The 15,430-nt window shown below is 54.8% G+C and overlaps 1 protein-coding gene across 3 annotated transcripts in view; it reads right to left on the bottom strand.

The window, feature by feature from the left end:
• The window catches only part of bmpr1ba (bone morphogenetic protein receptor, type IBa), a 193,034-nt gene that overhangs the window by 10,633 nt on the left and 166,971 nt on the right, over window positions 1–15,430 (bottom strand). For all 3 annotated transcript variants that reach the window (XM_070872861.1, XM_070872875.1, XM_070872868.1), the window contains 3 exons: window positions 12,265–12,562; window positions 5,938–6,113; window positions 646–776 (listed from right to left, as the gene is read on the bottom strand). In XM_070872861.1, the coding sequence (XP_070728962.1) occupies window positions 646–776; window positions 5,938–6,113; window positions 12,265–12,562 (605 nt within the window). The remainder of the gene's footprint in view (window positions 1–645; window positions 777–5,937; window positions 6,114–12,264; window positions 12,563–15,430) is intronic.

The raw sequence follows: 15,430 nt of genomic DNA, 5'->3' as shown, positions 1-15,430 counted from the left end.
CAAGCGCTCTACTCAAAACTCCTACACGGCAAGCGAGCCCCAGGTGGGCAGAGGAAACGTTTCAAGGACACCCTCAAAGCCTCCCTGGTAAAGTGCAACATCCCCAACGACACCTGGGAGTCCCTGGCCAAAGCCCGCCCTAAGCGGAGGAAGAGCATCCGGGAGGGCGCTGAGCACCTCGAGTCTCATCGCCGAGAGCATGCAGAAACCAAGAGCAGGCAGCAAACCTGTCCCACCCTCCTTTCCCTTTCTGTCTGTCCCACCTGTGACAGGGACTGTGGTTCTGAGGGACTGAGGGGCATTACTGGTGCGAGCAGAGCAGGTCTCCAGTCATTTTGGTTAACCCTTGCCACTGGACCAAGACCTAGCTCTGTCAAGCCCGTGTGGTGGCTGGTGTGCAACGGCCACCCCACGTTAAAAAAATCCACACACAGGCATCTTCCACCCTCCAGGATGTAGTCCGGGACCTGGAATATTAGGTTCTTCATTGAAACACCCATGAACTCATTGAATTCATCCCTTTTTGGCATGGAAGCAAGTCATCCTCGATTTGAGGGACTGCCTAAGAAGATGAAGACGACGACTAGCCCGTCACTGTTGGTATTTCCACACCCAATACCAGTCTTTAACAAGCCTGCACTGTACCTCATCACTAGTCCATCGATTGGGGAACGAAGGTCTCAGCCGTTTGATGCACACAACCTCCCTCATATCTTCGAAGGACGGGTCGCTGGGCACCAGGTCATGATACGGGAGCTGGTATTCTTCGACTATGCCTGTCGACAGAAACGCACGCAGCGTTGGCATAGCACGAGATGCATTCTGTCTAATTCCACCATCCCCTCAGCGTTTCGCGCGCACGACACAACCCCCCCGCCCCGCCCCCAAGGTTATGCCAATCTCAGTTTGTAAAGCAACTGTTCCGAACAGATGTAGGAACAGGTGCAGCCCAGCTCTCCCTCCCACCCCCTCAACCCCTGGTGGTATGTCTCTCAGCAGCCTGACGGGCATCTCCCACTGGGTTACTGAAGGACGGGGGTTGGGGGAGGGGGGGAGGTGGTGGAGAGAAGGAGCATAGAACGATCCCGACTTGCGGGCAAGAGAGAGAGGGGTACTTGCACATATATTTATCTCAAAGGGACAATGGGAAACATAACCAGAAATTGATGCCCTGTCAGCACTGAGCGTGTCATCCGCCACTAGGCCGGGCCAGACTGCCAATTTCCAGGCATTTCAAGCAGCAACTTGGCAATGGAACGCGCATCTTAAAAATACATGTCAGTTACTGGAATGGTTTATATTTATCACGGTGAGGACAGGAGGTGGCCTTGTCGGCTGGCCTTGGCCCACCGTGCACATTCTCACCCGAATAAAGATAGGCATGTGACATTTTTACAGCTGCGACTTAGTCAGCCACGAGCTGTTTATTGGTTTCTATGCCGTTCCTCATCAGTCGCTAACTGCGAGCCGTAAAACGCTCAACGCAGCCCCGCAATTAGCTCCCTCTGATGGACAAGGCTCAGCTCGTTCCTCTCCCTCCCTCTGCCCGCAATCGGCCCCTCTCCCTCTGCCCGCCTTCCCCTCTCCCTCTTCCCGCCTTCCCCCTCCCTCTGCCCGCCTCGGCCCCTCTCCCTCTGCCCGCCTTCCCTCTCCCTCTGCCCGCCTTCCCTTCTCCCTCTTCCCGCCTTCCCCCTCCCTCTGCCCGCCTCGGCCCCTCTCCCTCTGCCCGCCTCGGTCCCTCTCCCTCTGCCCGCCTTCCCCCTCCCTCTGCCCACATCGGCCCCTCTCCCTCTGCCCGCCTTCCCCCTCCCTCTGCCCACATCGGCCCCTCTCCCTCTGCCCGCCTTCCCCCTCCCTCTGCCCACCTCGGTCCCTCTCCCTCTGCCCACCTTTCCCCCTCCCTCTGCCCACCTTTCCCTCTCCCTCTGCCCACCTTTCCCTCTCCCTCTGCCCCTCTCCCTCTGCCCGCCTTCCCCCCTCCCTCTGCCTGCCTCGGCCCCTCTCCGTCTGCCTGCCTTCTCCCCTCCCTCTGCCCGCCTCGGCCCCTCTCCCTCTTCCCTTCTTCACCCCTCCCTCTACCCGCAATCGGCCCCTCTCCTTCTTCCCGCCTTCCCCCTCCCTCTGCCCGCCTCGGTCCCTCCCCCTCTGCCCGCCTTCCCCCTCCCTCTGCCCACCTTTCCCTCCCTCTGCCCGCCTTCCCCTCTCCCTCTGCCCTTCTTCACCCCTCTCTCTGCCCGCCTCGGCCCCTCTCCCTCTGCCCGCCTCGGCCCCTCTCCCTCTGCCCGCCTCGGCCCCTCTCCCTCTGCCCGCCTCGGTCCCTCTCCCTCTGCCCGCCTCGGTCCCTCTCCCTCTGCCCGCCTTCCCCCTCCCTCTGCCCACATCGGCCCCTCTCCCTCTGCCCGCCTTCCCCCTCCCTCTGCCCACCTCGGCCCCTCTCCCTCTGCCCGCCTCGGCCCCTCTCCCTCTGCCCGCCTCGGTCCCTCTCCCTCTGCCCGCCTTCCCCCCTCCCTCTGCCTGCCTCGGCCCCTCTCCGTCTGCCTGCCTTCTCCCCTCCCTCTGCCCGCCTCGGCCCCTCTCCCTCTTCCCTTCTTCACCCCTCCCTCTACCCGCAATCGGCCCCTCTTCCTCTGCCCGCCTTCCCCCTCCCTCGGCCCGCCTCAGCCCCTCTCCCCACCTTCCCTCTCCCTCTGCCTGCCTTCCCCCTCCTTTTTTCCCCCCTCGGCCCCTCTCCCTCTGCCCGCCTCGGCCCCTCTCCCTCTACCCACCTTCCCCTCTCCCTCTGCCTGCCTCGGCCCCTCTCCCTCTGCCCGCCTTGGCCCCTCTCTCCACCTTCTCCCTCCCTCTGCCCACCTCGGACCCTCTCCCACTTCCCTTCTTCCCCCCTCCCTCTGCCCACCTCGGCCCCCTTCCCTCTGCCCGCCTCGGCCCTTCTCCCTCTGCCCTTCTTCCCCCCTCCCTCTGCCCACCTCGGCCCCCTTCCCTCTGCCCGCCTCGGCCCTTCTCCCTCTGCCCTTCTTCCCCCCTCCCTCTGCCCACATCGGCCCCTCTCCCTCTGCCCGCCTTCCCCCCTCTCTCTGCTCGTCCCCCTCTCTCTGCCCACCACTTCTCCTCGCTCTCCCCCTCTCTCCCTGCCTCTCTCTCCCCCTCCTTCTCCCCTTTACTCTGCTCGCCCCTCCCCCTCTCTTTCCCACTCTCCCGCCTCTCTCTGCCCGCCTCTCCTCCCTCTCTGCCCGCCACTTCTCCTCACTCTCCCGCTCTCTCTCCCCCTCACTCTGCCTCTTTCTCCCCCTCCCCCTCTCTCTGCCCGCCTCTCCGCTTTTCTGCCCACCTCTCCCCCTCTCTCTGCCCGCCTCTCCCCCTCTCTGAGCCAGTTTACAAGCTGAGACTCAACCCCCAACACACTCGCATCCATTCTTTAAAACAACTCTAAATTTTGCTCCCACTTCCTCAGAAGGCACGGCCACCAATGGTTGAGCGATTATAATCAGGCAGCTGAGAGCAGAATTAGAGGAGCGCAGACATGTGGGGGGGGAGGGGGTTGTGGGGCTGGAGGAGATTACAGAGATAAGGTGGGGCGAGGACCATTGAAGGATTTGAAAATGGAGGATGAGAATTTTGAAATCGAAGTGTTGCTTAACCGGGAGCCAATGTAGGGCAGTGAGCACAGGGGGTGATGGGTGAGCGGGACTTGGTGCGAGTTAGGACACGGGGCAGCGAGCACAGAGGGTGATGGGTGAGCGGGACTTGGTGCGAGTTAGGACACGGGTCAGTGAGCACAGGGGGTGATGGGTGAGCGGGACTCGGTGCGAGTTAGGACACGGGGCAGCGAGAACAGGGGGTGATGGGTGAGCGGGACTCGGTGCGAGTTAGGACACGGGGCAGCGAGAACAGGGGGTGATGGGTGAGCGGGACTCGGTGCGAGGTAGGACACGGGGCAGCGAGAACAGGGGGTGATGGGTGAGCGGGACTCGGTGCGAGTTAGGACACGGGGCAGCGAGAACAGGGGGTGATGGGTGAGGGGGACTCGGTGCGAGTTAGGACACGGGGCAGCGAGAACAGGGGGTGATGGGTGAGCGGGACTCGGTGCGAGTTAGGACACGGGGCAGCGAGAACAGGGGGTGATGGGTGAGCGGGACTCGGTGTGAGTTAGGACACGGGGCAGTGAGCACAGGGGGTGATGGGTTAGCGGTACTTGGTGCGAGTTAGGACACGGGGCAGCGAGAACAGGGGGTGATGGGTGAGCGGGACTCGGTGCGAGTTAGGACACGGGGTACAGGGGGTGATGGGTGAGCGGGACTCGGTGCGAGTTAGGACACGGGGCAGTGAGCACAGGGGGTGATGGGTGAGCGGGACTTGGTACGAGTTAGGACACGGGGCAGCGAGAACAGGGGGTGATGGGTGAGCGGGACTTGGTGCGAGTTAGGACACGGGGCAGTGAGCACAGGGGGTGATGGGTGAGCGGGACTCGGTGTGAGTTAGGACACGGGGCAGCGAGAACAGGGGGTGATGGGTGAGCGGGACTCGGTGCGAGTTAGGACACGGGTCAGTGAGAACAGGGGGTGATGGGTGAGCGGGACTCGGTGCGAGTTAGGACACGGGGTACAGGGGGTGATGGGTGAGCGGGACTCGGTGCGAGTTAGGACACGGGGCAGTGAGCACAGGGGGTGATGGGTGAGCGGTAGATTTGAGGGAGAAGGGGACAGTACCTGAGGAGAGAGAACGTTAACAATGTCAGCTAACATGGGAGCCAGAAAAGGAATGGCGCCCCCTCCCATTCCCCACTCCCTCAGCTACTTTGCACAATTCATTGCAAATAAACTGAAAACTCAAAAAACATAATTAAATAATCATAGGAACATGAGTAGGCCTCCCAAAGGCTGTTCCACCATTCAATTCGATCGTGGCTGATCTGTATCTTAACTCCATCCACCTGCCTTGGTTCCGTAACCCTTAATACCGGCAACGTCTCGATTTTAAAATTCTCACTCGGCTTCAAAACCCTCCATGGGTTCGCCCCTCCCTATTTCTGTAACCTCCTCCAGTCCTGTTGCCCTGCGAGATCTCTGTGTCCCTCCAATTCTGGATTCTTGAGCATCCCTGTTTATAATCGCTCCACCATTGGTGGCCGTGCCTTCAGTTGCCTGGGCCCCAAGCTCTGGAACTCCCTGCGCTAAACCTCTCTGTCTCTCTGTCCTTCTTTCGGAGGACATTCTTGCTATTGAGGGAATGCAGCGAAGGTTCACCGGACTGATTCCCGGGATGGCAAGACTGACATATGAAGAAAGACTGGATCGACTAGGCTTATATTCACTGGAGTTTAGAAGAATGAGAGGGGATCTCATAGAAACATATAAAATTATGACGGGCTGGACAGGTTAGATGCAGGAAGAATGTTCCCGATGTTGGGGAAGTCCAGAACCTGGGGTCACAGTCTAAGGATAAGGGGCAAGCCATTTAGGACCGAGATGAGGAGAAACTTCTTCACTCAGAGAATTGTGAACCTGTGGAATTCTCTACCACAGAAAGTTGTTGAGGACAGTTCGTTAGATATATTCAAAAGGGTCAGATGTGGCCCTTACGGAAAGGAATCAAGGGGTATGGAGAGAAAGCAGTAATGGGGTACCGAAATTGCATGATCAGCCATGATCATATTGAATGGTGGTGCAGGCTCGAAGGGCCGGATGGCCTACACCTGCACCTATTTTTTACGTTAAGGTGCTCCTGAAAAACCTAGTCCTTTGTCCAAGCTTATGTGGCTTGGAATCGAATGTTGTTTTTGATAATCGTTCCCGTGAAGCACTTTGAGATGTTTTACTGCATTAGCAGCGTTATTTAAACACAAGTTGTTGTTGCTGCCGAACAAAAATATCCACGGAGTCTTTTCTGGGCAACCTGCGTTTTGGTACGCATACAACAGGAGACACAGGACAGCCTTACCTACAGACACGCAACGTCGTGCTATCTCCCAAAGGATCAGGCCGAAGCTGTACATGTCTGCCATGATGTACGATTGGAAATGGTTCCGGTTGAGACTTTCATCCAACACCTCTGGAGCCATGTAACGCTTGGTGCCTACCCGGGTGTTGAGGGGTATGTCCACTTCATTCGTGTCACTATGGAGGAAGGGAGAGATTGTTAATAATTGAATTGAATAGAGATTTACAGCATGGAAGGAGGCCATTTTGACCCATCGTGTCCGTGCCAGCCGACAAAGAGCTATCCAGCCTAATCCCACTTTCCAGCTCTAGGTCCGTAGCCCTGTAGGTTACGGCACTTCAGGTGCACATCCAGGTACTTCTTAAATGTGCTGAGGGTTTCTGCCTCTACCATCCTTTCAGGCAGTGAGTTCCAGACCCCCACCACTGGTTGAAGGAATTTCCCCTCAAATACCCTCTAGACTAATGACTTTTAATCTATGCCCCCTGATTGTTGGCCTCTCTGCTTGGGGAAATAGGTCCTTCCTATTCACTCTATCTAAGCCCCTCATAATTTTATACACCTCAATAAGGTCTCCCCTCAGCCTCCTCTGTTCTAGAGAAATCAACCCCAGCCTATCCAATCTTTCCTCATTGCTAAAATTCTCCAGTCCACGCAACAAACTCGTAAATCTCCTTTGTACCCTCTCTGGTGCAATCACATCCTTCCTGTAATGTGGTGACCAGAACTGCACGCAGTACTCCAGCTGTGACCTAACCAGTGTTTCATACAGTTCAAGCATAACCTCCCTGCTCTTGTATTCTATGCCTCGGCTAATAAAGGCAAGTATTCCATATGCCTTCTTAACCACCTTATCCTACCTGGTCTGCTACCTTCAGGGATCTGTGGACATGTAGTCCAAGATCCCTTTGTTCCTCTACACTTCTCAGTGTCCTACCATTTAATGTGTATTCCCTTGCCTTGTTAGCCCTCCCCGAATACATTACCTCACACTTCTCCAGATTGAATTCCATTTGCCACTGTTCCGCCCACCTGACCGGTTCAGTGATATCTTCCTGCAGTCCGCAGCTTTCTTCCTCATTATCAATCACACAGCCGACTTTTTGTACCATCTGCAAAACGTCTTAATCATACCCCCTTGTATTCCATGCCTCATCATTTTCCCTGGTTCACTTCTCATTACACTGACAATGATAATTTTTTTTTTTTAAATGTCCCTCTTTCCAGTAGATTTAATCGATTTATCAGAGAGAATGTCAAGCAACCAATTCACAGTATCAGGAGGAGAAGCGCACCAGGTTTACACCCATTCTAACTGCAGTCACAGTGTAGATGCAGACTGAAGCCGGAGTCAGAAACGCGACTTGACAAAGGGGTTCGGTGGCTACTGCAAGAAGGAGATCGCACTTCGGCATCAGTGCTGTTACGGAGAAGCTCAATAATTACATGAGGGAGAAAGGAATAGGCGGCTGAATAGAATGGCGACACGAGGGGGATCCTTTTTTATGCAGCTTGTGCCAGATACGAGACTCCCAAAGCAAATGCTTTATGCGGAGCTCCTTCACGGTAAACAAGCCAAAGATGGGTAGCGGAAACTTTACAAAGACACCCTCAAAGCCTCCCTGATAAAGTGCGACATCACCACTGACACCTGGGAGTCCCTGGCCAAAGACCGCCCTAAGTGGAGGAAGTGCATCCGGGAGGGCGCTGAGTTCTTCGAGTCTCGATGCAAAGAGCACGAAGAGGTCAAGCGCAGACAGCGGAAGGAGCGCGCGGCAAACCAGCCCCACCCACCCCTTCACTCGACGAATATCTGTCCCACCTGTGACAGAGTCTGTGGCTCTCGTATTGGACTGTTCAGCCACCAGAGAACATCACTTTGGGAGCGGAAGCAAGTCTTCCTCGATTCCGAGGGACTGCCTATGATGATGATGATGACGGGGTTAGGATTTGGAACGCATGGCCTGATGGGGTGCCGGATACAGATTCAACCGTGGCCTTCAAAAGGGAATTTGGATAAATATTTGAAGGAGAAATAAAATTGCAGGGCTATGAGAAAAGAGCGGGGGGAGTGGGACTATCTGGATTGCTGTTCGAAAGAGCAAACTGGATGGGCCGAATGGCCTCCTTCAGTGCTGTACTGTTCTATGATATGCTGGTAGGGTTAGAGGGAAACAGGGAGGGAGAAGGTTGGTGTGGAACATAAACACCAGGCAGTTGGGTCGAATGGCCCGTTTCCGTGCTGTAAACTCTATGGGCCCAAGTTTCCACAAGAAAAAAACGGGCGCCCCTCCGAGCTGGGCGCCCGTTTTTCGCGCCTAAAACGGCGCCTAAAAAAATCCTCGGTATTCTCCACCTACTTACAGGTCCTGTGGCACTCGGCGCAGCCGGCACGAGCTGTGGGGGGGCGGAGCCAGGTCCCTGCGCTGAAAACAGTGCCGGGACCTCTGCACATGCGCGCTGCAGTGGGCACGCAAGTGCAGTAGCTCCAGGCGCCGAACTGTGTGGGAGGGGCCCGAAGCACACAGCCCCTAGCCCTGGCCCAATGGCCTCACTGGGGCTGTGTGAATGAGGCTCCTCCCACGGCCAGCTCCTGCTCCCCACCCGACCAGACCCGACACTCGCTCCCACCCCCCGCCGACCCGACCCGACACCCGCTTCCCCCCCCCCCGCCCGACCAGACCCGAGACCCGCTCCCCCCCACCGCCCCGACCGAGACCCGACACCCGAGACCCGCTCCCCCCCCCCCCGCCCCGACACCCGCTCTTCCCCCCCCCCCGCCCCGACAGAGACCCGAGACCCGCTCCCCCCCCCGCCCCGACCGAGACCCGACACCCGCTTCCCCCCCGCCCCGACCGAGACCCGAGACCCGCTCCCCCCCCCGCCCCGACCGAGACCCGACACCCGAGACCCGCTTCCCCCCCCGCCCCGAGACCCGCTCCCCCCCCCGCCCCGACCGAGACCCGACACCCGAGACCCGCTTCCCCCCCTCCGCCCCGACCCGACACCTGCTCTCCACCCCCCCCCGGCCCCGACAGAGACCCGAGACCCGCTCTCCCCCCCGCCCCAACCGAGAGCCGACACCCGAGACCCGCTCCCCGCCCCGACCCCGCTCCCCCCCCGCCGCCCCGCCCCGACACCCGCTCTCCCGCCCCCCCCCCCCCGCCCCGACAGAGACCCGAGACCCACTCTCCACCCCCCCCCCGCCCCGACCCGAGGCCTGCTCCCCGACCCCCCCCTCCCCTCCCCCCCTCCCTCTCTCTCTCCCTCTCTCTACCTCCCTCCCTCCCCTCTCTCTCCCTCCCTCCCTCCCTCCCCTCTCCCTCTTCCCTCTCTCTCCCTCCCTCCCCTCTCTCTCTCTCTCCCTCCCTCCCCTCTCTCTCTCTCTCTCTCCCTCCCTCCCCCCCCTCTCTCTCCCTCCCTCCCCTCTCTCTCTCTCTCCCTCTCTCCCTCCCCTCTCTCCCTCCCTCCCTCCCTCTCTCTCTCTCTCCCTCCCTCTCTCCCCTCCCTCCCCTCTCACTCTCTCTCTTCTCCCCTCCCTCGCCTCAGCAGCACGAACGGCTGCAGAATTTTCCCTGGCTTGATCTGAAGCACTTTCACACAGGTAGGAAGATGGTTTATTTAATCTTTTCTTGGCTTATAAATGTTTATTCAGGTTGGATTTATTTGTATAATATTTGTAGAAGTATAAATAAGGATTTATTGTCAAATTTAATGAGTTCCCTTCCCCCCCACCTCGTTCTGGACGCCTAATTTGTAACCTGCGCCTGATTTTTTAATGTGTAGAGCAGGTTTTTTCAGTTCTACAAAAATCTTCACTGGCACCATTCTACTTTAGTTTGAGTACATTTTCACTGTGGAAACTTTCAAATCAGGCGTCAGTGGCCGGACACGCCCCCTTTTGAAGAAAAAATTCTGTTCTAAACTAGAACTGTTCTACCTGACTAGAACTGCAGAAAAAAAAATGTGGAGAATTGCGATTTCTAAAATAGTCCGTTCTCCACCAGTTGCTCCTAAAAATCAGGCGCGAATCATGTGGAAACTTGGGCCCTTTGTGTGTGCATAACACGGGGAAGAGAGTCTGAGAGGAGACCATCCATCGGTAAGCTCGTGGCCTTTTGCGAGAGGTGGGCACCGGAGGGACTGGAGTGCATCATCACCCCCGGGAACATGAGTTTAATTTAATTTGATAAAGTTCCCGTTAATTTGGATTTATGGATTCTAGTGCCCTTCTAAAAAGGGGGTACTTGATTTTAAACTCAAAATAGTTGAAAGATCCCCATTCACCGTTTATTGTTAATAAAAATTATTTTTAATTTGTTGGTTTTAGTGCTCCTTTAAGAAGGGGGCACTTGATTTATAGGTTCAACTTAAAATAGGTGAGAGGAGACCAAACTCTCCAACAGTGAGGGGTGGAAAATCAGCTGACCCCACCCTCCTCTCCCCCACCTCCCCATTCTGAGGGGACCTCCCATGCATCCAGGCAGCTGGTACAGGAACTCGGAGAATGTTTACCGCCTGTGCTCTCCGGACTGGACTTCTCACCCGACCGACACTCCTGCCGGGAATTAGCGGAGACATGAAAGCAGTAGTACCGCCCCCCTCCCTCCCCCCACCCCCCCACCCGCCGTGAGCGCCCCCGGGCCACTACACCTCCAGTGATGACGTCATCACCGTGCACGGCAATCCCTTTTTGCCCCCTCCAACCACAGCGGCCTACTTTCGCCGGTTAGCGCCAGCCTTGCGGGTCGCGAGCTAGGCAGAAGTTAAAGCGGAGGTGCGCTCACTGGTTGAGGCCGTTGTCCACGGATTTGGCGGAGTCCGTGCCGTGATGGTGCAGACTGTAAGGTTACTAATCTTCAGAAAAGCACAGAAGGAGACCATGAACTAAAAACTGATTAATACAAGCTTTTGGAATTTAATAAAAGCTTTTGGAATTAAACTGGACAGTGGGAGCAAAAAGGCGCCAGCCTTAGGGTCGGTGGTGACTCACCCCGATTAAGGACACTCTGTGGTCAGGGACCAAAACTGACTTTATGCATAACAACAATGGAGTTGTTACATGAGGCCCTGAACTTGATTGGCCAGGGTGGGAAAACAAGCTCACTGGAGATGCCAAGTCTGCAAAAGGACCGGACAATGAAGGAATCACCACAGGTGCATATTTTTGGGCAACGAGGTATTAAGATGGGGAGTCATTTTGAGTCTCGCAGACTCTGTGTGCAAAGTGGGAACAGCTGAGTCCATCATTGCAGTCAATCAACCAGGATCACCACAAAGCAACGTATCGATACAAACACTTTATCAGAAACCGCAGTGGCGGGAGATCAGTCAAAACATGGATATAAATATGGAAGCTAGAAAGAGTTCAACACAGCAGTTGGACAAAAGTCGAAAGGAGGACATGTAAGAAGAACAGACAGAAGGACATGTATTACGGAACGTACACGGAAGGAACAGCACTGCAGAGAACGGCCAGAAGAAGAACCAACCAGTCACGGAACCAACAACCATGAACTTACAAGCTACAACCAGGAAAGGTGATTGTATGTCTTCAGTTGATTTCTCTCAGAAGTCTAGTTCTGTAGTTTTGGTTAGTTTTTTCTGCGTAATAAAACTGACACTGGGCTAAGCCTAAATTTTGTGTGCCACGTGTTGCCCTGTTCTCCCATAAGTTCCAAGGTCAAAGAATCAGGGTAGAGTGAAAAACAAATACACGCCCTGCAAGACCGGCACTCCATTTCGGTACCGGGTTGCGGTCAAGGCAACCTCTTAGCCCTGGTGGCCCCAGTGGAGGCCTTCAAAGGGCCTGCAGAGCCAGCGGCTGTCTCTCCCTTTTAACGGAAGGGGAGGGCCCGTGGAAGGTGTCGGCACAGGCAGAGAGGCCACCCAGAACCCTGACCCTCGTTCAGGTAATGCCCCACCCCGAGAGGAAGTGGAGTGCGCGACACTGCGTTCCACTTCCTGTGAGGGGCGGTAACCCCCCAATTTCACTTCCGGGCGGGACTTCCGTGCCTGGCGCAGGAAAGTCCGGCCTGGGAAAGGTTACCACCCCCGACCAGGGGGCGCTGGAATTTCACGGCCCCTCTGTGTCTGCTCTTATCAAAACCTTCCAGAATTGTAAAGACCTCAATTAGACCCGACCCTGTGTACAAGAATCAAATAATAGTCACTGGTGGTGAAGTGGTTTACGATGCACCCGTGGGTCTGTGCACCAATTGGGAGGCTGGCATCTTGAGGAAAGGAAGGGGGCGGTGGGGGGGGCGGGGGATAATGGGAAACCAGCAAAAAGCTGAGGGTTTGTGGCGTTTAAGGTCCGTGACTCACCTGATAAACTTGACAGCCAGGCCCAAGTCAGCGATGCAACACATGCCGTTTTTCTTCACCAAGATGTTTTTGCTTTTGAGGTCGCGGTGGGCAATGGCGGGCTTTCCCTGGGTGCCGAAGATCTCCGTGTGCAGGTGGCACAGCCCGCTGACGGTGGAGTAGGCCAGCTTCAGCATGGCCTTGGTGTCCAGGGTCGTGGACTTCAAGTAGTCGTACAGCGATCCATTCTCGTGGTAGTCGGTGATCAGGTACAGCTGGGTCCACGACCCCGTTCCTTTGATGTCCGCGGCAATGAAGCCTAAAGAGCGAAAGAGAAGACTTGCATTCATATAGCGCCTGTGGGATGACCACCGGACGTCCCAAAGCGTTTTTACAGCTAATGAAGTACTTTTTGAAGGGTAGCCACTGTTGTAATGTAGGGAAACGCGGCAGCCAATTTGGGCACAGCGCTTACTGAATGACGGAACAGGCTCGAGGGACCAAATGGCTTATTTCTTATTACCTTATGGGTGTGTGGTTTATATCTGGTCTTCTTACCCAAGCTAATTATGGATCTAAATGTTCTGCCAATAGAAAATATGTGATCATGACCAGATAATCTATTGATTTAGGATAAATATTGGCCCCAGGACACCAGGGATAACTCCCCTGCTCTTCGGAATAGTGCCATGGGATCTTTTACGGCCACCTGAGAGGGAAAACGGGGCCTCGGTTTAACATCTCATCTGAAAGTCGACACCTCCGACAGTGCGGCGCTCCCTCAGCACTGCACTGGGAGTGTCAGCCTAGATTTATGTGCTCAAGTCCCTGGATGGGACTTGAACCCGCAACCTTCTGACTCAGAGGCGAGAGTGCTGCCCACTGAGCCACAGCTGATATCTTAAACAAACACAAGCACCCTCAATGTTCAAACAAATGATCCCTTTGAACTATGAACAAATGATTCCATCAACACTTTAGGAAATATGTCAAGGCCTTGGAGAGGGTAGTGAGGAGAGTGACTAACATAGTACCGGGGATGAGGGACTTCAGTTATGCGGAGAGACTGGAGAAGCTGGGATTGTTCTCCTTGGAGCAGAGAAGGCTAGGGGGAGTTTTAATACAGGTGTTCAAAATTATGAAGACATAGCTTCCACTAGTTGGGGACAGGGAGCCCAAAACTAAGGGCCATAAATACAAGGTTGTCACCAACTAATTCCATATGTTGTTCAGAAGAAACCTCTTTAATCAGAGCGTGGTGAGAATGTGGAACTCACAACCACACGGAGTAGTTGAAGCGAATAGTATAGGTGCATCGAAGGGGAAGTTACATGCGGGAGAAAGGAATAGGAGAATATGGTGATGGGGTGAGATGAAGAGGAGTGGGAGGGGACTGGTGTGGGGCATAAACATCGGCACGGACCTGCTGGGTCGAATGGCCCATTTCTGTGCTGTAACGTTGTATGTAACACTAATGTTGTAGCAATTGCCATTCTCTGTGCAGTCCTTGCTTACTTGTGCTTAGCCCAAGATCAGATCAGCCATGAGGAATTTTCCCAGATTTTTTCCCCCCCAATTGGTCTGGGTTTTTAATCTGGTTTTTGCCTCTCCCAGGCGATCACATGGCTCCGGTTGGGGTGGAGTGTAGAATGTTTCAGTATAAGGGGTGTCGCAGTTGTGTGGGGCGGACTGGTTGGTCTGGGTGCTCTTTACCTTTCCGTCATTGTTCATAGGTTTATATGTAACCTTCAGGGTTGCTGATCGAGGGCCGTGTGGCTCTTTGTCGGCCGGCGGGGACACGATGGGCCGGAATGGCCTCCTTCTGTGCTGTAAATTTCTATGTTTCTATGATCGTATTGAATGGAAGCAGGCTCGAGGGGCCGAATGGCCTACTCCTGCTCTTATTTCTTATGGATGTGCGGTTTATAACTGGCCTTCTTACCCGAGCCAACTGCGAATCTAAATGTTCTCCCAATGGAAAGTATGTCACTCAGTTCAACGCTTATCTTGTTTTGGCAAGTGATCGTCTATTTTTCTCCCACTGCAATCATCTTTTGATTCTGAGCTCCACACACAGCACTTCCACTCCAGAGTGCACAGCAAGTTGTTGAGTCCAGTTCGTTGGATACATTCAAAAGGAAGTTAGATGTGGCCCTTACGGCTAAAGGGACCAGGGGATATGGAGAGAAGGCTGGGATGGGGTACTGAGGTTGCATGATCAGCCATGATCTTATTGAATGGCGGTGCAGGCTCGAAGGGTCGAATGGCCTGCTCCTGCACCTATTTTATATGTTTCTTTGTCGACGTTTCCCAGACTTCTATACTAACTGCTGGGAAAAGTGCCAGGTCACCTCACTCTATCAACATATCCTTCTATTCCTTTCTCCCTCATGAACCTCTCTCTAGCTTCCCCTTAAACACATCTAAGCAATTCGCCTCAACCACTCCCTGTGATTCTCCATCACTCGCTGTCGGAGAGTTTGGCCTCCAACAGAGGGAATGGAAGGATATGGGGACAGTGCAGGAACGTGGAGTTGAGGTCGCTGATCTGCCATGATCACATTGAATGGCGGAGCAGGCTCGAGGGTCCGAATGGCCTACTCCTGCTCCGAATTCTTATGTTCTTACGTCTCCTCTCAGACTCTCTTCCCCATGTTACATACAGACGTAGCATTTGCAGCACAGAAACAGGCCATCTGGCCCTATGCCGGGGTTTATGCTCCACACCAGCCCCCTCCCACCCCTCTCCATCTCACCCCATCACCATATCCTTCTATTCCTTTCCCCTCATGTGTTTATCCAGCTTCCCCTTAAATGTATCGATACTATTCACCTCAACCACTCCCTGTGGCAGCGAGTTCCACATTCTCACCACTCTCTGGGTAAAGAGGTTTCTCCTGAATTCTCTGTTGGATTTATTGATGTCTATCTTAAACTAGTTTTGGACTACCGCTTAATTGGAACCATGTTCTCCACGTTATCAAACCACTTCTTAATTTCGAGGACCTCTAGTAGGCCACCCCCTCAGTCTACTCTGTTCATGACAGCGGCATCATTGAGATCAGTCACTCATTGAGTTGGGACACTGCCTCTTGTGGCTAATTGCACGGAGCTCCTGTAAACTGCTTCAAAGCAGTGGTGGGATTCAACACAACAACGGTATTTTTATAGCACCTTTAACATAAGA

This window comes from Pristiophorus japonicus, chromosome 2, assembly GCF_044704955.1.
Source record: "Pristiophorus japonicus isolate sPriJap1 chromosome 2, sPriJap1.hap1, whole genome shotgun sequence".
Lineage (NCBI taxonomy): Eukaryota > Metazoa > Chordata > Chondrichthyes > Pristiophoridae > Pristiophorus > Pristiophorus japonicus.
The sequence above is the reverse complement of the archived record's forward strand: the minus strand, read 5'-3'. Positions and strand labels throughout refer to the sequence as shown.